General features: G+C 45.3%; 1 protein-coding gene across 1 annotated transcript in view; it reads left to right on the top strand.

Annotated features, from left to right (window-relative positions):
* Positions 1-24,026, top strand: part of MAP2K5 (mitogen-activated protein kinase kinase 5) — a 120,406-nt gene extending 96,380 nt beyond the window's left edge. Inside the window, exons 20-22 of the mRNA XM_017738578.1 lie at positions 4,729-4,790; positions 7,082-7,127; positions 23,529-24,026. Coding sequence (XP_017594067.1) covers positions 4,729-4,790; positions 7,082-7,127; positions 23,529-23,630 — 210 coding nt within the window. The 3' untranslated portion in view covers positions 23,631-24,026. The remainder of the gene's footprint in view (positions 1-4,728; positions 4,791-7,081; positions 7,128-23,528) is intronic.
* The last annotated feature ends 1,727 nt before the right edge of the window (positions 24,027-25,753 follow it).

Genomic DNA, 25,753 nt, shown 5'->3' with positions numbered 1-25,753 from the left:
GGAGATGCTCATTGCACAGGCAGGGAGCGCTGGGGGAGCCCAGAGCAGAGAGGAGCTGAGGTTTGGTTTGCTGGGTTCTGGTAACTTCCCTCCTGTGGCCATGGAGCCACAGGACCATGGCAGCTCCTTCTGCACAAGCGGAGCTGAGGGGAAAGAACGGGGAAATTTAACCCTTCCCAGAGAGGGATTTTTTCAGGAATAAAACCTGTTTGGTTTTGGGATTCCACTGGGAATTCCAGCCTCTGTTGCTACCAAGTTCTTGTAGGACGTGCTGGTAGCAGTTGTCCATTGTTCCATCCATGGGGCTGGCCCCAAGGGAGAAGGAACATGGATTGGATCCCAAGTTTTCCATCGCCACCCTGATGGCATCACTCAAACTTTTTTTCCTCTTGCCCTTCCCTCGCTCAATGTGCACAGTTGGGCTGGTTTGGAGAGATCAGAGGCTGCTCTTGTCTTCTCCTGCAGCAGATCCCCATTATGGGAATGTTGCTTGGATGCTCAGGGAAAGCTGTGTTTCCTGGTTTTCCAGTTAGAGAAGCTGTGGGATTTCTCCTTCAGGAAGGATGTGATAAATCTCAGGCTTTCAGTTGTTCTGAGAAAATGTTTCACTCTCAAGAAATTGTGTGTTGGGGTAAGACCCCTGACGGTATGGAAAGCCTGGGGGTTTTTGGTGCTTGTTGCCAGTCAGGAATGACTCCCAAATTCCATTGACATAGGAGTTTCCAAAAAAATAAGCAACTCCAAGCTGCATCTGTTGAATTTTCCTCTTGAGGTTATCCATGTAAACCTCCAAACTGGACAGGAAAGGGAGGAAAGTGCCTTATCCATGTTCATTTGTGGATTTGCTGGACATTGTTTACTTCTTGAGCCTCAGTAGCATCTCTGTCACTGCTCTGCTTAGGAGGAGCAAACAGAGCAGGAGACATTCCAAATAATCCGTTTGAGGAGTAAGCGAGGATAATGCCAGGATCTGTAATTCAAGCTCATATTGCAAAGGTTCCAAAGGATTGGCTTCTGGACACACTCTTAGGTGGTCCTTTCTTCCTTTGTTCAGACCTGTGAGGGGAAAAAAGGAAGCTACAGATTCTAATGTTATTGCTGCCTTCAAAAGAGAGGGATTTGGGAGGGATTGTTCCATGTTCTCATTCCCAGGTCTTCATTTAGATAATGGGACTTCCCCTGACTGCAGGGAAGTCAATAAGGTTTATACCAGAACCCTGGCACTCTATAAATTAAATATTAGGAGCAGTGTTTGAAGTTTAAAGCCCTCCCTTCTCCTCCAGCTCAGATTTTCTGCCGCTGTGCTTTTGTCTTTCTGCCTGAGCACCTTGCTGACAAGTGCTAATAACAAAATGCCAAGAGAGGGTCCAGTCGGAGTTACCACACATTAAACATTCTGAACTTGTCCTTTTGCTCATAGATTGTGCATAATTAATAATTAAACGGTTTCAGTTGTAATGGGTTGACCTCCCTGAACTGTTCATTATTCACAAGGCAAAGGCATCACTCAAACTTTTTTTCCTCTTGCCCTTCCCTCGCTCAGTGTGCACAGTTGGGCTGGTTTGGAGAAATCAGAGGCTGCTCTTGTCTTCTCCTGCGGCAGATCCCAGTTATGGAAATGTTGCTTGGATGCTCAGGGAAGCAGCCAGTCCTGGGAATAATGGTCCATGGATCCTCACAACCCTTTGTGTCTTTACTGCCATTTTAGCATCATCACCAGTATCGAGGTCTTTATGACAGTGGTCAAAAGCTGTGGCAGTTAATGAAAAGGAAACAACCATTTCCCAGTCAAAATTGAAAATATGTGTTCCTCACTCCTTTAAAATCTTGGTTTTCTACTTTCCTTCTATTGTGTGATTTCATTTTGTAGGTGGGGAAAATAAGGCAGATTACCAGGGTGCAGCAAATGTGACCATATTGCATCACACAGTGTAGCTTTTCTTTATTTCCTTATATTCCCATCTTCTTGAGTGTCAGACAACATCTGGGAAACCTCAGGATACAAAACAGGCAGTATCTGCACATCCTGGTACTTGAGCAGCCTGCTCTAGTGGAAGGTGTCCTCAAGATTCAACCTTGATTTCCTTGAGCCTCCCAAAAGGCTTTCTGTTTTTCAGGCAAATATCTGATAAATTTGTGTCCACAGTCTAAAATCCTCTGGATGATTCTTAAAGCATGTCCTGCTTCCATCCTGAGACCTGCTGTGTGTTCAGCTCTACCCTTCCACACAACATCTCTTCTTCAGCTCCTGAGAGCAAACCAGCCCAGGCATGGCCATGGCCAGCAGGTCTGGATGGGGTTGAAATACCTGAACTGAACGGAAAAATATGCCCCCAAAAATGAAACAAAAAAATAGGATTTAACATTTACTTCCATCTAGGTGAAATTTTGTTAGGCAGGAGCCCCCTGTCCCCTGGCTGTGCTGCAGGACAGGAGCCGCATAGTCCAGGGTTTTATGCTGATGTTGGAGCAACTTCTCCCCTTGCCTGGATGAGCCCAGAGGGTTTGGAATAACCAGAGTGGGATGCTGGTGGCTTTAGAGCAGCTCATCAGCTTCTCCTCCCCTCTCATAATGAGGTTTCTCTCGATTATGGGTTCGTCATCTCTTGTGAATGCAGAAATTATCACCTCCCAAATGAGTGTGAAGTGCTCGATGCCCATCCTGATCCCGCAGCGTGGACTGAGCCGAGCTGGCAGCCCCTTGGAGGGATGTTTGGGTTGCAACCAGCTCCTCACTTGCAGTTTAGTTAAAATAAACAGCAGGGGTAGATTGCTGGGCAGAGCCAGCTGCCCAGGGAATGGTCTCCCATGGATTCTGTGGCCGGAGCATTTCCTACCTGTCCCTTTTTGGGTCCATCCCAGTGGCTTTAGGGAGAAGCCCAGGAGGGCTCTGCTGGGCAGGAGGGAAGGATGGGGAGAGGCCAATCCTGCTGGGCTCTGTCTGAGCAAGGTTGGCATTTTCCTCTGCGTTTTCTCTATTAATACAGATAATTTTCATGGGCAGTGCTTTGAAGTGGAGAAAGTTTAATTGTGCTGCTGGTTTCCTTGTGTTCCCTCCACTCCCCAGCAGAAACCTTGCCTAGATTGCTGTCATTCCTAAGTTTGGAAACAATAACCTCTCGCTCACCCGGCCCGAGTTCAAAGAGAATTTGGCCACGTTCTATCAAACACTCCTTGTATTTAATAGAAGTCTTTGAAAATTGTCAAGCAATTTTGGCTTCTCCTTTTACTCTTCAGTTACTTTTGATTTAATTGTATTTTCCAGCAGTTTCCAATTGTTTGAATTGGAAACAAAGCCTTAATAAGAGTTCTAGTTAATTTTCTGTCTTGTAATTACCGATCTCATTTTTCTGATAATTGGCCACAGCAATTATATGTATATTTACTAATCACATAGGAGGCTCTGCAGTCGTGTCTATCTGCCACCATTGATAATGGCACACACATTGCAGAGGTGCTTTTATCATCTTCTTTTTTCCACTACATCAAAGCTATTTCCCCGTTCTCCATAATGAATACATGCATGCATTTGACACAGTTGTGTGCTAGAGAAATTGTTTGGCTCCCACCAAATGCTGCACGCTCCGAGTTTCTTGCCTGCAGCGCTGGAAGGTTGTATGTAATGATATATTGCTCATCCAAATGGCCAAAGCACTCCAAAGCACAGTGAGATTAAAATAAGTCATTCCTTTGTTAATTTAAATAGGTGCATGTATCATACTTTGCAGGGTACTTTGTGGAGGGATGTCAGGGAGGAAAAAAGACGCCGAAAGGTATTTTTAATAGCAAATGAGAATAGATGAGAATGGAGTCATTTGCAGCTGCGTGTTTTATGTGGCTCTCTTGTTCCAACTGTAGGTCTAATGAGATGACACTGTTAAAGTACTCTGCAGTGTAATTTCATTACATCCTGAGCTGTTACACTATAAACACAGTGGAGCTCTCCGTCATTCTTGGAAAAACTCCTAAATTCGCAAAGCCCTTCTTTGCAAATGGTGATGTTGTTTGTTCCCTGTTCCTAATCTTTTTTTTTTTTTTTCACTCGTGTTCTTCTCCTTTTTTTTTCTTTCGTAAATACTGGCTGGTTGTTTTGTTGTTTTCTACTACTAGCCTGGTAAATCCTGCTCTTTTTTTTGTTGGGGGTTTTTTTTGGCTTTTTTTTTTTTTTTTTTTTTTTTGGTTTTTAAAAATTCTTTTTGCCTTTTAAATCCTGAACAGACAGCATATGAGGACAGCCTGGAAAATGAATAAGTGTAAATAAACATGAGTGTAAATAAATAGCGAATGCAGTGAAAGAAACAAAGGTCAACACAAGAATAATTTCACAGCTCTTTGTTAATTACAAGACCATTTGTGTGTTACTTAAATAATCATTAATTTCTCATTTACACTTTCCCTTCCTTCCTTTTTACCCTGTGGCTATCATTGTCCTTTTTTCACCTCCCCTCAGTGTCTTTCCACATGTTTTTACCCATTGTGTAATACTCATTAGTTGAAATTCAGTGTTTTATAACACATTCTCTGAAGAATTTGTACCTTTCTCCCTCAAATTCTGCGTGTGAAAAGGGGGCTTTGTCGCTTCCCTGGGGTTATTATTCCTTGGGGTTTGGGGGGGTTTTTGGTGTGTGTGTGTGTGTTTGTTTTGTTTTGCTGTTATTTTGCTCTCCTCCTCAAAAAAAATGATCTTCCCTGCTCCTGACTCCGCTCCTTGTCTCGCTGCAATCCCAGGAATCGCCGGTGCTTCCAGCCGGGGAGTTCTCGGAGCCATTTGTGCACTTCATCACTCAATGGTGAGCTGGGTTTGCAAACGTGCCATGCCCTGGATGTAAATGATCCATGCCATTAACTCCAAGCTCCCCGAGACCTTATGGCTTTGCCTGCATCCTTTCCCAGAGAGCAGGGACTCGGGGGCCTTGGGCAGATGGGGCAGCAAAGCTGAGCAAACTGTTTAAATTATGTAAACGTTATTTACACAAAGGGTCGTAAAAGTACTTACAAGGGTTGGGGGTTTTGGGGTTGGTTTTTTTTCCTCTGTTTTAATAAACCTCGGTGCTGAGACTTTAAGAATTCATCTCAGGGGGGAGTCTGCAAAAGTCATGTGTATAATATCATTATTTAGGGGGGGGTAAATATTTCTTATAAAATTGCCTCGATGTTTAGGAAGGCAAGAGGCCTTGATGAATTCATTGGCTTCTCAGTAAGTAATTTTTACTGAGAGTCGTGGTTTAAAACACACCACTGGGTATATTTGCTGTCCTTAAAACGGAATAGTTCATTGGAAACCTTTTAAATTAAAGGAGAATTGGGGAGAGGAGGAGGTTGTAGAATAAAGAATACGGTTCTTGAGTGAGTAGAGGATACAAATCTGGAGGGTGAGAGATCCTAAAGAAGCAAAGCAAAGGGAAAAATCTCTTTTTAACTGTCACACACCTCCCCAAAAACCAAATCATTTAAAAAGGGGAGGCATTTATGCACAGCAGAAGAAATAAGCTTGAATTCTGTAAAAATAAGTAGTGTTGGAGGGAGAAACATCCCCTCTTGCAGGGCTGGGTGCTCAGCTGAGTTAAATCAGATGGAGCCACCTGAGTGGGAGCTGTGGCTGGGTGGGAGCAGGAATCCAGGGATGTGCCCTTCTCCAGGGATGTGCCTTCCCCCAAGCCCTCAGCCCCACACGGAGCTATAGGTTGGGCTTTGCACATTTTGGGGTTTTCTGCCTTATACCAGGGCCACTGCAGCAAAAGTGACCCCATAAAACTGAATTTTGAACAGATCATACAGGAGAAAGTATCTCTGAGGCCTGCCACAGTCTGTAACAAATACGGACACAAAAAGCAGCCTGATGATCGGTTAATTAAAGTAACTAAATAATTAAAGTTTGTGTAACAGAGGCCTCAGTTTTCAGTGGGTTCAGCTTACAAAGACCAAGGGTATTTGGAGGATTCTGCAGCACAACCCTGGGTGTGGAGCTCCAGGCTTTTATCCTCCCCAAAATATCGATGACAGACTGGTTTAAAAAAAGGAACGGAGGCAGAGGGGGGGATAACCTGTGTTAAAATCTCCACAGATGTCAACCTGCAGCAGAAGTGATGGTGGCTAACAGCCTTTGTGTTCCCTGGGGATGCAGCTACTTTGGACTGTCAGATTAGAACTGCTGCCTCAGACAGTTTGTGGGACTTGATTATTTGAGGGGCTTGGAGTTATTTGTAGGGGAAGGTAAATTGTGTCCTTAATATCTCCAATTTCCAGCACAGCTCATTTGGTGTTTTATATCCAGTGTTACATCAGCTTTCCGGTGGGGGGAATTACTGCTTAAAAAAAAAAAAAAGCAAATGAGGAGCAACTATATCTTATTTAAGCAATCAATTTGGAATAACCATGAGAGATGTCAAGTGAACAGCATCCCAGACTTTATGCCAGTCACTCCATAAAGCCTGGCTGTTTGGATGTAATCCAATTAGTCAGTAGGCAGCTCCTGATGGTCACCTCTGTGCCACGTTATTGTGTTCCCTCATGCAGCTAAGCACGGCCTCCACGAGCTAATTGCACCTGTTGCATGGAAAACTAGGACTGTTTGGATGAGAAACATGATCTTATAAACAGGTTAATGCTGTGTAATGAACTATCACCCTGCAGGGTAATGGAAATAAATGGGGGGAGATGAAGGTAGGAACCCCAGGGTATTGCGTGTGCTCCCGAAGCTGTTCAGCAGTGGAGTTGGATTTCCCACCTGTTTGGGTAATTCCTTGTGTTGAGCTGTGTCATAATCCCCAGAAAAATGGGAATCAGCTCTCTCTGCCTCCTGAGCTGGCTGGTTTTTAGGGACCTCTGTATTTACACACTGTCCATGGTTACAAACAGTGTGGAGCCCTACATCCCATAAGGGAAGGCTGGGAGGGAGGAAAAACCCATTAATGTTTTGGTTACTGTTAGGAACCCTGTTTCCCATCAGCACCTGATAAAGTTAAGAAATACACTGAATTTCTTCGCTCTGTGATAAAAGAGATAAAATCCAATTCAATATTTAAACATTGAAAATAAATGAGCAGTTATTTTGATACAAACATTTTGTTTTATGACACAGCATGAAGAAGCAGCCAAAGGAAAGGCCAGCACCTGAAGATTTAATGGTAAGTGAAACCTCAGTTTGGATTTGTCAGTGAATATTTTTTGGTCATTTACATAGAAATGTATCTATTTTTTCCTGCATTTTTCAGTGTGCTCAGTATATTTCTGCCTAAACTCTTTCTGCTTGTGCAGCAATTCCATATTTGCACAGGCACCCAAACCAGAGGTGCAATTGTGATTCCACTGAAGCTGGTGGGTATTTTGCTGTTACCTCCACTTGTGATTTGGGGAGTTAATACAGAATTTTCACAGCCAGTATCGAGTTTCAATCAAAACCGTTTTGATGCTTGGTACACATTTTCTTCCAGTGTGTATGTCCAGGGATTACAGCTTAATGTAGGTCACTCCTTGTCAGCATTTGCCAGCCTCAACCTTCCCAAATGTGAAGACTGAAAACAGAGGATGTGGTTAAAATATGTATTTTAATGAAATGCAGGAGCCACTGTCTTCACTGATGTTGGTGTAAAATTAAATCAGATTGGCTGCAGAAGAATGAGAGAATATTTGGCCATGGTGTGTCCATGGAAGGGTTCTCAGGGCTGGTATCTGAGCTGGGAGCCCCCTTCTTTTGCTGGCAATTGTTGTGTTTTCAATTATTACCTATTGCTATTTGCAGCAATTTATATGGAGTCATAATGCCCTCTGACTCATCTGTCTCTGATTTTTAAATGTTTCCTTACTGTCCTTTAAGCGCTGTTGGCTGTAACTCGAAAGCTTATCTAAAATCATCATCATTTATTTACTGTGGAATATATAGAGATAATTGGAATATAGGAATAATTGTAATGGATTTTAACAAGATCAAGACACTGGTGCATCCTCTCATTTCTTGCTTCCACGCTGGGAGCTGCAAGGAGAATAAACAAGTGTTTGTACTGCAGCAGTTCTCTAGTTAAAGGCTAATCTCTGATGGTGCCCAGGGGCAGGTATCTCACAACCCAGACTAGTCTCAGCTGAGGTCCTGGTTAGGGAAGTATTTAACTGTGAATCTCATTTTAAGGATATTAACTTCACTAGACCTGCATTTGAAGTTGGGCACCTGCTTAAACACCTTGCTGAAATGAGGCCTTAAAGTTTAGGAGAGCCCCTCCACTTTGGGGTGTCTCATACCAAAGGCTTGCACTGCCTGATTTTTGTCTTTTTTATTAACTTTTGATGGCTGGAAAATTCTTGCAGTTAGTCACATCTGAGAAAACTTGGAACAGGTTCTAGAGATGTAGACACATTTACCTTGTGCACTATTCCGCCATGGCTGGATGGCTCAGCTATTAAAACAATGGAATAGGGTTTCATAAAACCTCTATCTGTTTGTAAATGCACATTCTGGTGATGCAATAGGCCTGCCACTTATAAATAAAACATCTGCAGATCACACAGCCCCCCATAAGTGTGTGTGGATGTTTGTAAGCAATAACACCACTCCAGGGTGCAGAGCCATAAAAATGAGGCCAAAGGGTGAGTGCCTGCAGTACCAGGGAAGTGCACAGATTTATCTTTACAACTACATGCCCTGGAGTGTGCTAGTCCCCTTTAAAGGAAGTGTTTTGTAAAATTATTTGGAAATTCCAACACCCCTGGAAAAAAAAAATAAATAAAAAACAAGCATTTCTACTTTTTAAACAATTTAATGCATTTTTCCCCCCTCCCTTCTATTCAGTTAGAAATGAACTTGCAACAACAACAAGTAGTAAAACAGGAGCTGCTCTCCAGTCAAACCCTTTATATTTTTGCTCTTCCCCAGTCTTGTATTATTTATAAAATTAATATGAAAATATACATTAGAATTATGTGCTATATGTGATATACACAGCATATCTGTGCCTAAATATGTGTGTAGAAATTAACATAATTGCTGGAAAATGGGGCCAAAAAAAACCCAAACTTTAAATATCACAGGATCACAGGATTATTGAAGTTGGGAAAGCCCTCCAAGGTCATTGAGTCCATTTTATCCCCACCTTGTCACAACCAGAGCAGAACACTGAGTGCCACATTCCTTGAACACAAATATCGTGTGAGTTCTACAATTTCTCACCACTGTATCCTTCTAATTCCATGTCGTCCGTTCCTGAAATTGCCGTGTGGTTCTGGTGGACGTAAGGAGTGGATAGAGGCACGTAAATACTGGTGGATCTAAGGAATGCCCAGAGTGATGCAGTGAAACCCTGAATCTTCAAGGTCGCCTTATCACTGATTTGAACTAGAGCAGGATTTCACCTTGTTCATTGAGTTTTGGGGTTTTTGTTTTATTTAAAAGCACCATGCCAGCAATGATGGGAGGTGTCACACACAACCATCCTCACCCTCAGACAAACCAGAGCATCATCTCCTCCCCTGTCGACACCTACCATACTGGAAGTCACTATTTTGTAACCAATCCAGGATAATTAAAGACAGAAAGCAAAACGAAGGGAGCAGAAGATCAATCTTCCTCCTCTGCTGATAACCAGTGGGTTGTTAAATGCACGTGAGGAGCTGACTAACAACACCTGAAGTGCTGGATTGGCACCTCTGCTGGAGTCCCGGGGCTGCAGCAGAGATGGATTCTCCCTGTCTATCCTGCAAGAAGCTCCTGTTTTATAAAACCCAAAATGCCCATTTTGTCAGGAAATAGGGCCGAAGCCAAGGCTGGATGAAATTCCTGTTTAAAGTCAGGCTTTTCTTTACCACAGATATCCATGTGCAGGTGAACACTGAATTTCTGTCACAGTTGGCGTGGACCAGGTTTCCATATTTATTTATTATTTATTTACTCACTGCCCTTTCTTCCATGTAGCCATCCCCAGACAAGATATCCCATTGGCTTTTCTGGACGTACATAATCAAATTAAGTGACTTGTTCCACAGGAGTGAAATAAGGAATTTCACCAAGTAATGAGAAAATTGTCCATCCAGGGAAAGGAGCAACCTTAGAATTTACCAGTGGTCATTCTAAACTTGCTCTAAAATGCTCTCTTAAGAGAAATGATCTAAAATGATCTCTTAAGAGAAAGGCAGAGAGTCAATTAAATTGAATATATTCCAGTATTATCACAGGGAAGACTGCACAGCATATTCCTCTCTGCCTCTCCTCTCCCTTTCTAGCATGAAAATCTCAACAATTCTTCTGTATAAAGAGATTTTTTCCCCTTTGCACTTGTGTTTTTTGCCAGAAACACGGAGTTTTCTGGCATCCCAGGCCTGGCTCCCAGGGCAGTGCATGTTTAGGAGTTGTGGTGTGGCAGTCCAGGGAAGGTTTAAACTCCTGCCCAGAGTGCCCAGAGTCCAGGGAAGCACCGTGAGGCTGGGCTGGCTCCCGGGCTGTGGATGTGACTGTATTTACGGTACTTTCCCGAAGCTTTCCATTCTAAGCTCTATTTAATGGAATCTATGCATAGTAAGTAATCAGGTCAGAGAGAAGCAACATCCCCTGTTTGAGATCAATCGCTGGCTAATACTTTATCTAGGCCACTTTATTATCTCATGCTGATTCCATTCCCATTCTCCTCCTCCTTTGTAGCGTGCACTTCAGCTGTGGTAAAAGTACGGCTCGCATACATATTAAAAACATATACCCATTCTATCTGTATGTAAATGTGGGAGACACAGCTGGATATTGCAGGAGTTTGATTTACTAATAGTTATTATCTGTTCTAGCTGTTCAGAGGCAAAGAGAGTTGCAGAAAACAAGCTAGCGCAGAAATTGCCTTTATGATATCACTACCCTGCTTTGGTAATTGTTTAAAATCTCTTCTTTAGCTGCAAGCTTGGCCTTTTCTTCAGCAGATTGTTGGTGCTTTTTGGAATTGCTGGAGTCTCTGGGCGAGGTTTTTTTTGTTAGTGCAGCATTGAACTCTTCCGTGCTACATCTGGCTGTTGAAACGAAAGGCGTTTACGTGAAGCAATTGTATTGGAAACACCGCAAGTCGGGAATGGAGCAGTTATTCCCTTATGCTTTCCTGTGGAGGCATCAAAACACAGTCTTTAGGATGCTGCTGGATTTCTCAAGGAAAGATCAGGCAGAGGGTCCAGTCACCTCCTGCACTCGATCACTTTTGCACAGATGTAATGATTTTTGTTCAAGTTGTCCAATTTCAAACACAACCACGAGCTTTCTCCTTTTAAAAATTCAAATTCCTGATGCTTCTGATGTTGGTGTTTTATTAATTTAGAAGGTTGTGTGATAAATTGTACATCATTTGTGTCAAAGCCACTGACATGCTGGAAAACATGTTCTCCTTTGGTATTTTATTTATTTTAATGCCTAATGCAGTTTTGAAATTTCCCATTCCTATGCATCCAGCAATCCCTCTCTCCATTCCAGGAATGGCTCTAGACCGGGCACCCTGATTTTATTGGCTATGATGGGGGTTTTTCCCAGATAAACAGTAGTTTGTGTATTTAAATGTTTTAAGACATGAATCAAGATGTTAGAGACTCTCAAAAATGGGTGTTGGCTGGCTCTTCCCACATCTCCAACAACTACAGGAAATTAAAAATGTGAAGCTTTTAAGTAGCTGCATTTTAAGTAGCTGTATTTTATGAAGCTTTGTTTTAGAGGGTCTGGACAGCAGCGAAACATATTTGCAGTTCGTTGTGTTAAACCCCTGCTTTCAGCTCTCAGGAAACACTTTTATGGTTTAAACAAACAAATGGAGGATCAGCATAATCCTGCCTGGATTTTCATCTAAACCTCCCGAATAAAGCCAATAAAACACTGGTGCTTAGGTTTGTCAGTAAAAGGGCTTTCCCCCAGCAGCGTTGGAGCAGTGACATCACTGAGTAGCCAGGCTGGGTTTTGGATGGTGCTGATTTTGGGAGAGACCAGAGGGCTCTCTGCACTTTGTTTTTCACAATCACACCCCAGAGATCTTGTGGGATGAGCTTTAGAGGTCCATGGTTGTTGTCTGCACCTATGCAGATGTTTGGGCATCGTTGCTGATCACAGGGAGCCAAGAATTTTCCCTCTTTGGCCACTTTTTTTATCCTGAGCCAGTGCAGGATCTCCCATCAGGGATGATTTGTCCAGCATAAAATTGTCTGTGCTTGGGCCTGTGATGAATGGCTTTGTTTGCAAATGTTCATACTCTCCTCTGTCACAGCGATCCCAGTCACTCACTCCATGACAAGGGGAAGTTCTGACAGACACCAAACACATGCAGATGGGAAGGAAGGGGGCTCTCTCCAGGTTTCCCAAGGAAAAAAGTACAGAGCCAAGTGTTCTAGCTGTTGTAAATACAGAATTGTTTAGGTTGGAAAAGGCTTTTTAGGATCATCCGGTTCAACCGTGAAATATATGTGATAAATAATAAACTGGATCTTCAATCTCTCAGTTCAGACATACAGCGGACAAGGAGTTCTGGATCAAATCCTGGACACACTGAAGGCAGTATCAAAATTTATATTGAGGCAAGGATTTCACACCAGGGCTCAGGATGCTCCTGTCACTGTGTGTTCATTATCTTCCGAGCTCAAGGTAGCTTAAGAGGAAAAATATGTGTTTCTTCAGGTGGCAGCATTGCTCACTGAGCTGAAATTGGGAAAGGTGGGTCAGGGATATTTCCCCCTCTGTCTTCCAAAAAAAAAAAAAAGAAAGGGGGGGAGGGGGGAAGCCATCTCTGTCCTTGGGGGTGTGAGCCGTTCTTCTTTGTCACTTGAGAAATCAGCTCTCGAAATGGAGAAATACATTCTATCAGTGCCACTAACTCCGGCAATTACCCAAGAGGAAGATGGTGACAGGGTTAAGGGGTGAGCTCTGGGGTTTGAAGGCGTTACCTTCATTCCCTGCCTTCTGCACCCATTGCCATGGGATCACCCAATTCCTACAGCAAACAGGAACATCTGACTTCCCCTTTCTAACATGCCCTAGGGCTGCAAATATAGCAGCACTTCCCAGTGAAATGTGAAAAGGAGTAACTTGACTTGGCTCAAAGAGGTGTTGAAAACCTAAGGAAATTGGACAAAAACAAATTGGCAACAGCTTAGAGGGATACAGTTCATATTTTTTGGTTACTTGAGTCTCCTGGGCTTTGCAGTTTAATTTGAGCAAATGTTTCATTTGGCACTGCTGGTTGTTCAGTAGTTCTCCAGGCACAGGGACAAATATTTACATCTCACTCATTTTGGTAGCAGAATTGCAAATCTTTCAATTACCGTATATTGAGAAGTTGTGCATGTGCCTTGTTGATATTTTATGTCAGCTGTCTTCCCTACGTATTTATTTTTTAAAAATATATAAAAATAAATCTGTTTGGAGTTCCAAAATAAGACCCATATCTTTAAATCCCAGAATATTGTCCTTTCTATTCATTCCAAATCCATCAAGGAATTTGCTGTAACAGGCAACTGTTGAAATCCATGTACGATTTTTATTTGTGTAATGAAATTGGTATTTTAAATGTATTCAGACACTCTGCATAGATTAAAATGGCTGGTGCTTGTGCAGTACCAGCTACTTGTGGGTCTCTAGTCCAATTAGCACCTCAGGACACTCCTGCAGTATTAAATAAGAGTAATAATTGCCTATGAATAAGCAGAGTATAAAGCTGGAGATAGAGATATGGCTTCTTAGTGACCTGTGTGCATTATGCCTCAAATCCCTTAATCAGATTTGTGCCGCTTGATTCTTCCATCCGCAGAAATTCAGCTGGAGGATCAGGGCCTAAAGTAGTAAAAAATCAATTAATACGACTTTCTAATTTGTGCAGTTGACACAAAAAAAAAAAAAAAAAACCCGCATATAAATAGGGGACATTTTTCTCCTGAAGAGGGGCCGTGCTGAAAGATTTTTTAATTGGATTTTCATTGTGATTGACAGCGCTTGATTATGACAGTAACTTTATTTGGCTGGACTGTTAGAGTCCCCTTGTTCAGGGTGGGTTTTTTTCTTTTTTCCCCATCAAAGGCCTTTTTTCTCCGTGGCATTCCCGGCGGAGCGGCGGAGCCTGTGAAAGAGCCTTTTAGCACCTTTGTTGCCGCCATCCCTGGTGACGATTGGGCCCAGCTGGTCGCGGGTCGCAAAATGCGCCTCTCACAAAGAGAAATCTCCCTCGCCTCCATAATTTTAAGAGCCCCAGAAACCTGTTGAGGATTAGAAGTAGCTTTAGATGTGAAATGAGTGTTAAGTATTAGTAATCGGGAGATTAGGGCCCCGGGGACAACGGGAGATAAACAACCGCAATTAAGGCAAATCTGCCAGAGTAAACAAAATTGAGCAGAAACAGATGCCCTCGCCATTTTGGGGGATTGATTGGAGGGCACCGAGGAATCGATTTTTGTCTTGTTTACACTTCCAAACCCCGGTGATAAACTAGGAGGCTAAATATTTCATAGCGCCTGATTTTAGTTAATTTTTCTCGGCTCCTCACAGTGACCAGGCCCGGCCTCACTCAGCCTTCACAGGGAGCAGCTAATTGCCTATGAAGGGCCCCTGTGTTTAAATGGGCTTGACAGGAATTTAAATTTTGTTTCAATCAACCTCTGTGCTCACAGCCTGCTCCAGTTTCTAATTTTTAAATTAAACATGGGGTTTTTTATTTATTTTTTTTTTAAGCCATGGCCTCCCCTCCAGAGCCGGCTGCTCGCGCTCCCACCCGGGGCAGCGCTCAGAACACGCAGCTTTAATCAGGCTGGAACACCAAAACACAGCCGTGGAAAAGTTCATTGTCCCATAAATGTGCATCTGCTTGCTCGGATTTGATGGGAGAGGTTGGGGGAAACACTCAGCTGGTGTAAATCGGGATGAGCATGTGCCTGCTGGGCTGGGGAGAGCCAGGTTTCCACCAGGGAAAGGCTCCCTGTTGGATTAAAATACAACTCTGAGAGTGGAAATGGTGTTCATGGCCTCGGCTGTTGTTCAGTGACCTTGGGAGAGATTCAAAGGAATTTCTATTTTTTTTCCCAAGCCAACTAGTGGTGATGTATTCTGCCTTCTCCGTGTTTTCAGCAGGGCTCTGTGCATTTATTCCAACATCATTTCATACCTGAGCTTTCTCTGCTCCTCAGATGAGGGGATTTGGCAGCGCATTCACCTCGATCATTTAATACTTTATTTAGTCCCTTTACAAAGCCTGGCAAACACAGGGATGTTGTTTTGCACTCCGTGCAGGCAGTATGTAGCCGTGGAATGCAGGATGATCATAGTGGTACTTTTAAAAACAACTTGTTCATTTGCAGAAACTTCATCACAAAAATGCTAACGAAGTACGAGCTGTTTCGTTCTCCCGTTTTGCTTCCAGCCACATCATTTTCAGGGGTTTTTTTGCTTTTGTTAATTGTTGTTATTTGTGTGTGTGTATGCATACAGCATTTTCTTCTCCAAGGTTTGGGTGAAAAACATTTAGGAGATTGTTTCAGTTTACTTCAGCTTAGTAATTTGCTTAGCAATTTTTTTTTTTCTCAGTAGAAAAACTTGGGGAAAACAGTTGCTTTCTTCACCCTTCTCTCCCAGTCTAGGCGAACACTTAGTCCTCATTTGAAGGAAGTGCTGTAGGGAACATTTAGTCCTCATTTGAGGGAAATACTGTATCAGCTTTTAATTCCTGACGAGCTCCATTCGGTGTCACCGAGACCATTCCTGTGCTGGAGCTGAGGACACTTCTGCAGGTGCAGCTCCATCAGCATCAGAGTTCAGGTCAGATGTGCCTTTCTGGTGTGAATCTCTGCTCTTTGCAAGCCCCCACTCTTTCATTCTCATCACAGACAGGTCTTGAAGCTCATGAATTGCATTGATTTCAAATGAAACCATTCCAGAAGATGTGCTCCAGGCACACACCTAATGAGCTCCAGCTACTAATGGGCACTGAGGCTGCAAACCAGACCAGAGCTGGGCAAAAGTCAAACCTCTTCCATCCCTAAAATGTTGCACCAACCGTTTCACTCGGCAGATCTGCTTCTGTTGTCGACAGCTTGCTAATGGTGACAGACTCTATCAGCCTTGGGCCACTCTCCCCATTCCTCTTCTACAGCTCTTCTTAACCTCAGCAGCACTTGCAGAAGTAAACTCCAATTAGATTTCGGTTGCTTTAGTTTGTTTTAAGAGTCATAACACAGAAACTGAAATACCTTAGCTGGGAGCTGGCTCGTTTTTAGCTGAGCAGCATGAGGAATGCCAAGGACAGTTATCGGTTTAACAACAAATATCAAAAGCAAAACTGCTGTGGAAAGAATGATCTGCAGATGGGCAAATAGATTCCTCTGTGCCACAGCCAAACCCTAAACTCTCTAGTAAATTTAAGACCAGTCTATAGCACAGGAGAGGAACAAATAGCAGACCCAGGGTCCTGCAGTAGGAGGGGTTGAGTAGTTTGAAGTCAGCTCCACCCTATGGAGTGGAGCTGCTCCAATTCCCAGTGTTCTGACCTGAAAATTCCCTCTTGACCCTTTGTCTGGGGATGAGTTGCCAGCTTGGACACATCAGTCAAATGCACAAGGGGTCTCAGAGGTCTGGTTTGGGGTCACCAGCTGTCCAAAGCTTGGAAAAACAATACTTTAATCATAACGAGGGATCTGGATGGCTGTTTAAAAATGGAAGTTCAGGTGAGGTGTGTAGACAGTGGCTCTTCAGGTTAAGGTGTTGAGGTCTAAGTTAAGCTCTTCTTCCCCTTGGTCCATCCGCCAGGCCTGGGGACTGTTGTTATTTGAACAAATTGTGTAAATTGCAGAAGAGTTTTGGTGCCTCAATGAAACTAAACCAGATGAAAATTGCTTGCAGTCAACTTTGTCATATAAAAATGAAAAATGCATTGGTGAAAGTCAGTCTAAAATAGATAAATAATAGGGGGAAAAGACTTACAGAAAGAATACTTCTCAAATAAAAAAAAAAGGTAAGGAAGAAATGTAACTGCAAGGCTTCACTGCTTAGTTGTGTTATCCATTTATCTTTGTTTTGTATCATCTTTTCACTGTCTTGCATATCATCAGAGGGATAAAATCATTAGTGTGCTAATCTGGGTAGCCATAGTTCTAAGGCTGACCTAGGCTAATCTGCCTTTGCAATTTCAAGAACTATGTTTGACTCCTCTGAAAGTAACCTTAAATTGTAGTCTTGTAAGAATTCCAGAGCTGTATCCTTCACTCCTTCTCCTAATGAGGTTATGACCAAATGCTCATTATAATTGCTTTAGACTCCTTTTAATTTTCAAGCTTATTAATCATAAGAAGAGTTATTTAAAATTGCATAAATTAATCTTAGATTAAAAGCCCATCAAAGCCTCGAAACAATTAAGAATAAGTAGGATTTCCCTGGGGCAGCAAGTTTTATTTTAATAGTGTAGTCAGGTGGATATCAGAACATTGAAGTATGGTAGTGATTAATGTATGCAAAATTTAAATGAGAGTTTTTAAATGGCAAATCTAAATCACATATTGACCTAACTGTAGGCTTTAACTGCATTGTCTGTCATATATTTAAACTGTTTAGTAATCAACATTTTAATTACAGTGTATGTTAGGGAGGCCACGCAACAAACAAAACTCCCCACTTCCCGACATTCCACGTGGAGCTGCTGAGCAGGCTGGGCTCTGCTCTCAGCTGTGAGAGTGAGGAGGGGGCAGAAACTTCCCGGAGAATAATCAGACTTGGTTTTCCTAATGGTTATGTTGTTGTTCCTGCGTCATCTCCCCCCAGAAAATGCCACTGGTCGATGCTGAGAGTGTCCAAGGTTGGACAGGGCTTGGAGCAGCCTGGGGTAGTGGGAGGTGTCCCTGCCCAGGGCAGGGGTGGGACTGGATGGGCTTTGAGGTCCTTCCAACCCAGGCCATTCCGTGATGCTGTGATTCCATGACTCCACCCCCTGCTGCGGGGCTTTGTCTCCAGCACCCAGCCGAGCACAGGCTCTGGGGATGCTGGAGGCGTCTCCAGCGCAGCGAGCGCAGTCCTTGCCCTCAATAGTCGCTGTTCCGAGGACAGGAACAGGGAGAGAGAACTGGGACAGCAAACGCTCGGTCCCAGATCAAGCACAGCCTTGCAAGTCCCGAGGAGCAGCTGGAATTTTAGGGTTAAGCTTGATCTGCGATCTGCAATCCCATTGCTGCAGGTGCCGTATGGAAGAGACAGGGAGGCTGCAGCTGACCTTGCTGCAGCTTTGGGACACCGGGGACACTTTGCAGACACACATACTGAGCTTCCCAGTCCCTGCTGTTCCAAGCACTTCAGCTGTTCACACTTTTCTTAAAAGGTTTAAAAAAACCCAACCAAAATTTCAAAAGGAAAACGAGAGATGGAGCAGCTGGATCACACTCAAACAGTGTCTTGCAGGGTCCTTTCACCCATGGGTACCTTCTGTGTCTCCGTGGATTAACCTGTGTTCAGCCTTCGGAGTTTTTACCCCGCTGAAGCCTTGGAAGCTGCGTGGAGCATCCCCTGAGGATGCCCTGCCACCTTCTGTGCCTGTGAATTAACAATGTTTTGGGAGTCGGCAGTGAGAGTATTGGCCTGAGGATTCCTCACTGCTATTCCTGGCTGTGGGAGCCGCAGTTGGATACTGGGGATAGCTGGCACAGATAATTAGAACAGCATTTAGTGTGGCTTGTCCTTGGAGGCAGCAGCTCGAGATGGAAAATCCTCCAGCACTGGAGGCAGGGGTGGAGTGATGAAATCCTAACACGTGCTGAGGTCACTGCAGGGGGACCCGGGGTCAGTTCGGGGTGGTTTTGGGTTACTCAGCACTTGGTGTTTCCAGGAGTCCTGGGAAGCTGGTGCAGCTCCAGAGCTGAGCTTTGTGTTTGTCCTGTTGGAGGTCCGACTTGTCTCCCAGTAAACATGAGAATGGGCAAGAATTTCCCCTCAAGTCCGTGCCCTCAGTTGATTACAAGAGCTGTAAATAGCACAGACACTTCAGCAGCAACGGGAGAACCAACTGGGATGTGCTGTTGGACAGCCAAGTTGGAATTTTTTGGGGTGGGAGGGATGAGCTGCCAGCCAGGCTTTCCTGATTTAACATTTGCACTGTGGCTTTCCTTTGAACAGAGCCACCTGGAGTGGGGGAAGGCATGGAACATCGCACCTGCTCTGGGAGTATAAGGAATTTGTTGGTTTGGTCATGGTTCACATGGAGTTAGAGCTGGCAGGGCTGGAATTCTGCTGAGGGGCTGGAACTGCTCAGGTGAAATGGGTGCAGAGGCAAAACAGATCCCAGGAGAGCTGGGATCTGTTCAGTGGAGAGCTGGGTCAGAGGATGCTCTTCCCATTCCCAGCTCCTAGTGCCAGGGAAGCCTTACAACTATCACCAGGAATTAGGGAGTGGCAGGGAAGGGGAGCAGCTTCCAGTTTTCACTTTATTCTTAACAGGTGCTGTGTTTTCGCAGGAAAAGCTCAGTGTTGCTGCATCTGATGCACTCAGAGCATGCCAACACCACTAATAAACTGCTGCATCGCCCTCCTCATCCCCCCTTGACAAAACTGCAGGTTAAGCAGCCAGTGAGCTTCCCTTAGAGCAGCCTGTAGCCAGCAGTGATATTTATTTTCTCTATTTGTTTTAAGCCTGTGAAGACTGTGGTTTCCTGCACACTGTCCTGATGGAGCCCTGACCAGCGAGCGTGCAATGCCCCCAGCCCTAATGTGCCATTAATGATAGGTTAATGTAGAGTATAATGTTTTTTGGACTATGGGTTCATTACACTTCTGAGTGCAAGGTCCTTCTGCAGAGCGCCCAAGGTCCCATTGCATTATATCATGCAATAAAAATACCCTTTTCATATCACACACTAATAAACTGTATTTGAAATGCTGTCTAAGGGCACTGCCATTGTCTTGATAGGCTGTGTCTGCAACAGTTGGGATCTTTTTATTGTGGGTTTTTTTGTTGTGCTGAGTTCAAAATTTTAAAATGGAATGCAGAATTTGTCTTGGTAATAAATGGAGCACAGGCCTCCAGCTGCTCAGGCTGGGAGGGTTCCTGGAAAAATAGTTGTGAAAAGGGTGGCACCATTGCAACCAAAGCAATGCCACTCATTTCCCAACCTTCCTTGCATAAGCATGAGGAATTTTCTTGTCATTCCTAATTTGCTGCCCTTCCCATTCAATCTCTCACTGTCCCAGGGGAAAAAATATAAGGAGGTGATGAGGGTTAGATCTGAGGTACTCCAGCAATATCCCTGACCCATTTGGGATTCAGGTTCCTGCCCTGTCCTCATCCCTCTCGTGTTCTGTGTCCCAGGAAACACCACCCTGTCATTTTTGGAGATTTCCAAGGAAATCGGTGGCTGGCTGCCATTTCACATTGGGGGTGTGCTTTGCCACCATTCTAGGCTGGTAACTGCCTGTTTCCTGGACCTTTAAACCAGTCTCCCATTATCACTCACTTCTTTTGTGCCTGGACAGTGCTCTGAAATCCCAGGCTTTGCTTGAGGGGTGTTATTTATGGTCTGCCTGCCCTTTGGCATCAGCCTAAACCTCCTTGGTGCTCTTCAAACACAAACATTTTATGGTCAGAGGATCCTGTTTATGGGAGCTTTGCTCTTCCCTGGATTTGTGTGAGGCAGTGTAAGCTGGTACCTGTGCTTCAGACTGAGGGGCTGAAGGGATTCAGGGAGCCCAAAGTTGGGGCTGTGGGTGATGATGCTGTGTCCCAGGGGGAATTTCATCTCTCCTGGACAGTTCATCCACCTGGAGCAGAGCTGCACGTGGGCACTCGGAGCTGGAAAAGGCCCATGGATGTGCAGCCCTTCCCAGGGTGCCACGCAAAGTCTGTGGCAATAAGCTCAGGCTGGGTTATTATCAGAAACAAAGATTTTTTCGGCCAGAGGAGAAGGCCATGAAAGCAAATTGCTGAATTTTGGGGGTAGGTAAAATCATGGAACTTTTACCCTTGAATTATGGCGATTTAATTGACTGGGCTAAATGATTGATGGCTGGTGAGCAATGGGTTGGAATTACCAGGGCTGTGTGTTCAGGGGGGCAGTGCCCTTTTAATTTCCTGTCAGATATTTAAATCATTCACATCCCCCTCTGCGAGGAGCTCCCCTGTGAAAGAGTTAACCTGTCTGGTGGGACACTGCAACTTGAGAAATGTACCCTTTATCAAGAGAACCAGATGAGACAAGTTCATTTAAAAAGCCTGGTTTGTCATTGTTTATCTAATTTTCGGGGTTGACACACAAAATTAGGCTGGCTGACACTCACTCGTGGCCAGCCCTGGCCCTGTCCTGCCTGACCTTTCCAGCTCCAAGCTCTGTGCACTCCAGCAGCCGCTTCCCAGTGCCTGCAGGATTCCCAGTGCATCCCACCGAGCCAGGGCAAGGCACACCAGTACCAGGCCAGTAAGAAAAACCAGATTGGTGCTGGATTTTCAACCTGTTTCCTGCTGGCTGTGCTGATTTCCAGGTATTTTTAAAAATTGGGAAGGAGGTGGTTATTGCTTTGTTGTGAACATGTGTAGGACTCTGAGGAAATACGAAATACACAGGGATGGGATCATGTGTCCCCAAAAATAAAGCTGTGCGTGCCACACCAGGCAGTGTCACCTCACCAGGAACTGGTCCCTGCAACAGAAAATGTATTTCAAGTTTCCACACATTTACCTTTTCCCAGTCTTCCCTTGCAATAAATCCCTACAGGAATATTTAAGTACAGCAGGTTGCTGGGTTTGGGTGAGAACATATTGCTCATTCCTGAAGTCAGGGCTGGGACTTGTATTTGTGGCTGAGACAGCCACCAGGATTTATTTACAGTGTCCAAACTGCTGGGGCTTTCACTGCCTCCTCTCTGAGGTGACAGCTCTGTCCTGCTGCACCAGAGCTGCCGCGGTGCAGCTGCATTGCTGCTTTAGTGGTTCGGATTTTTTTCCAGGTTTTTTCCCTTATTCTATCTTCCCTCCCTGTCTCATCTCCCTGCCCCTGCTCTCTTCCATCCTTTTCAGAGGCATCTCCAGTTTAAGGCACTGCTTTCTGAGGTCTTTGTGCTTTGGGTAATGGTACTGCTCTGGGTGCCTGAAAAGGGGGGAATGTGGGAGTCGGTGCAAGTAATGACAAAATGTGGAGAGCAGGGCTGAGCTTACAGAGAGGTTTCTGAGAGAGGAAACCGCTGCAGCTGCAGTGCTGGAGACCTTGGAGGAAAACTTAAATAATTCCCTGAGACATTTTTGGGAGCTGAGCCAACTGCAAGTCCCTCTTTTGTAGTTTGTTCTGATTTTTCACTCCAAATCTTGCTGCAAAGAGGCCAAGGCCAGGTTTGACGGACTCCTGCATTATCCCCAGCTCTGTGTGGTTCTTTGATAAATGTTTTTATTGCAGTTGCAGCTGCTGCTGAGTGAGGTCAGGTATTAAAAGCAGCGAGGTGGGTTTGGCAGTAGCTTTTGGCACAGGCCATCCATGAGCACTGGACATCTTTGGGCCGCTTGTGTCCTCCTTGTTTGCGGTGCCTGACCTGAAAATGCTGCAGGTTGTGCACCAAGATTTGCAAAGATGGGTCCTACTGAGCTTCGGTGGAAGTCTCTGTTCTCCTAGTCCCAATTTAAAAACAGCTCAGAAAAATCAACCACCAGATTCTGAAAATATGGGAAATCTGAAGAGTAGTTCGAAATTAAACTTATTCCTGGGGAGAAAAGTGTGGAAGCCTGCAGGTTTTGGTGGAATATCCTCACAAAACAAAGCAAGCAGGGTGAGCAGTGTGGAGGGCTGAGGCTTCATAGCTGAAATTTCATTTGGAGCAGCTTAAATGCAGGGATATCCTGGGTGTGGGATGGCTCTGGCTGCGGGGATCTCTCCATCCTAAAGGAGATTCATGGAGAAGGCACTGGCTGGAATAGCTGGGTTTAATTGCCGCCATGCATCTGCTCTGCCCTGTCTGTGCCTCCTGATTGTTCTCTCCTGCTTCTCTGTGGTGTCCTTGGCTGTTTTGTTTAGGGCTGTGTTGGAGATAAAAGCATTTACCTTATTCCTGCACTTTTCCACCCAAAACCACCCCAGTGCTGGGCAAAACACCTTGTCCTGTCACTCCCTGCCTTGGCCAAAGTCCCTCTCCAGCTCTCGTGGATCCCCTGTAGGCCCTGGAAGGTCAGTGCACGTGAAGGATGCACAGGGCACTGTAAAAGAGAGGAATTTTAGGAGATGGCGCACCTTTACAAGCAGAGGCGCAGATTAGTGGGGGTTTTTTGGGGGTATCATTTTACCCAAACACCCTTCAGCAACTGCACAGCTGTCCTGGAAAGGGGGCTGGGTCAAAACACAACGAGAAAATGGAGTATCAACAAAAAGTAATGAGCATTTCCAGGGAGTGCTGGGCCGAGGCCTCCGCGAGGAGTCAGGGCTGCCTCCTCCTGCTCGGAGCAGGTGCTGTGGATAACACGGATGCAGGAGGAAGCTCGCTGGTTTGAATCAGTGCTTCACTGCATTTTTATGGCTGTAACCACAGGATGCTCCAGTGTGGTTTTTTTTCCAGAAGGGCTGTGTTTCTCCTGGCTAACCCTGCCTGTCCCCCTTCGCAGGGCCACCCCTTCATCGTGCAGTACAACGACGGCAACGCCGAGGTCGTGTCCATGTGGGTGTGCAGGATGCTGGAGGAGCGGCGATCCCAGGGACCACAGTGAGCTCTGCCGCGTCCCAAGAGCTCTTCCTGGACCAGGATCACCAGCCTTGGACTCACAGTTTATCCAGATCATGTTTTGCTCCAAATATTCCCTAGAAGCATCAACAAAATCAGGATATTTGTTGGCCGCCTTTTCACATTAAGGAATTTTCTTCCCACGTTTCTTTTGTTGCTGAGCAATTTCCAGATTATCTTCAGTTATACTGTACACAGCCTTAAAGCAAGTATTTTCTATCTCTATTTTTGGGTTACTGAATGTACTATTTCCTGACTCCAGAGTATTTTTTAACTGTTGCTCCTGTCCGAGTGTCCGGAGGGTTTCCTGAGGAGTTGGTGGCTGTCTCCGAGTGCAGGCAGCCACAAAATGCTGGGTTTAAGTGTAAAACAAAAGCAAACAGAAAAAGAGAAATACTTGGGCCTGCCCACCCTATGAGGAGGTGAGGGGTGTCAGGGAGGTCAGCATCACACCAATAAATGACGGGGAGTGCCCCTCGCTGCTCCCAGTGCCAGCTGCTGGGGATCAGGATTGCTGGGAGGGTCAAACATCAGGAGCATCCATGGTCAGGCTCTGCAGGCTGATCCCTGAACCAGAAAGGGTTTCCTGAGGTGGAAAGGTGAGGTGAAAGAGGGCAGTGCTCTGCTCTGGAGCCAGGCTGGGAGAGCTGGGAATGCTCACCTGGAGAAGGGAAGGCTCCAGGGAGAGCTCAGAGCCCCTTCCAGGGCCTAAAGGGGCTCCAGGAGAGCTGGAGAGGGATTGGGGACAAGGGATGGAGGGGCAGGACACAGGGAATGGCTTCCCACTGCGAGAGGGCAGGGATGGATGGGATATTGGGAAGGAATTCCCCCCTGGGAAGGTGGGGAGGCCCTAAATGGCCAGAGAAGCTGTGGCTGCTCCATCCCTGGAATGTTCCAGGCCAGGCTGGGTGAGGCTTGGAGCAGCCTGGGATAGTGGAAGGTGTCCCTGCCATGGCAGGGGCTGGAATGAGATGGGCTTTAAGTCCCTCCCAAACCATTGTGGATTCCATGATTCTCCTGAACAGGGAGTAAGTGCCACTGAAGATCCCTGCAGAAGCTGTGGCCTCTGGCTGCAGAGGGAGGGAAAGCAGCCCCTGGAATTTGCAGAGAGCAGCAGCAGTGGTGGGGTGAGATCCTCCCGAGGAAGCCACGGGCCACAGCTCCTGCTTGTGCAGCATCCCCTGGGACTGTGGGGGCAGAGGGCCAGCATGGAGGGACCCTCATGTCCCAGGAATGGCTGCAGGGTTTTCCTTACTATCCCAGCAGCTCCTGGCTTGCCTGGAAGCCTCTTGCCTTCCTCAGCTCTACCTTGATCCCTGATTTTCATCCCTTGGAGTCGCTGCAGGGCGGCTGCAGCTGGGTCAAGCACAAGCTCCAGGTTTGCTGTTCCAGGAATGATTCCAATGTCTCTGCTGGATGTTCCCGCAACAGACCGACACAGATCGGATCAGTCCTTGTTAAGATGCTTATTAAAAGGAAAAAAACCAATAAAACACAGATGTGAGAGGCAGGTTTGGGGTGAGTGAGCTGGGTGGGAGGAGGCTGGGGTTTGTTTGCTTGTCTTTGCATTAGAAATAAACTTTTGCTAAAAAAAAAAAAGGCTCAGGTAGTTTATTTTATACCTGCAGCTCCAACCCTCCCACAGTTCAGTGAAATATTCCTCCCGAACCACTGCAAATCCTAAATGCTATTCTGGAAGCAGCCTGGAAAAGACTTTGTTTCCTTCCTTGGAGGGATCGTTTGTCTTCTTTTGAAGTGTAGAGGTTGCAGGCATGAACTTACAGACTAAAGTTTGTCTTAATTGCTCTGATGTCACAACCTCGCTGGCAGATAACAGCGCAATGAATGAGCCAACAGCCCCCGTTCCTCCAGGTCCTTCTGCTAAAGTGAGACAAATTCCCTCGCTGTGAGCCAGCCACGGCGTCGGCGGCGCTGCCATTTATTTATCCCTAACCGTGTGCGTTAGCTTTCCCTGGATAAAAGGGCTCTCTCTCGGATTCAGTTTAAAACTCGGCAAACCCAAGGGTTTTCCTCCTGCTTCTCCGGGCAGGGAGATCCGGAGGGGAAGACTCACCCTGAAAATCCGTGTGGGGTGGAGCTGATGCAGCT

This window comes from Corvus brachyrhynchos, unplaced genomic scaffold, assembly GCF_000691975.1.
Source record: "Corvus brachyrhynchos isolate BGI_N302 unplaced genomic scaffold, ASM69197v1 scaffold200, whole genome shotgun sequence".
NCBI lineage: Eukaryota > Metazoa > Chordata > Aves > Passeriformes > Corvidae > Corvus > Corvus brachyrhynchos.
This window is presented reverse-complemented; position numbering and strand designations above follow the sequence as displayed.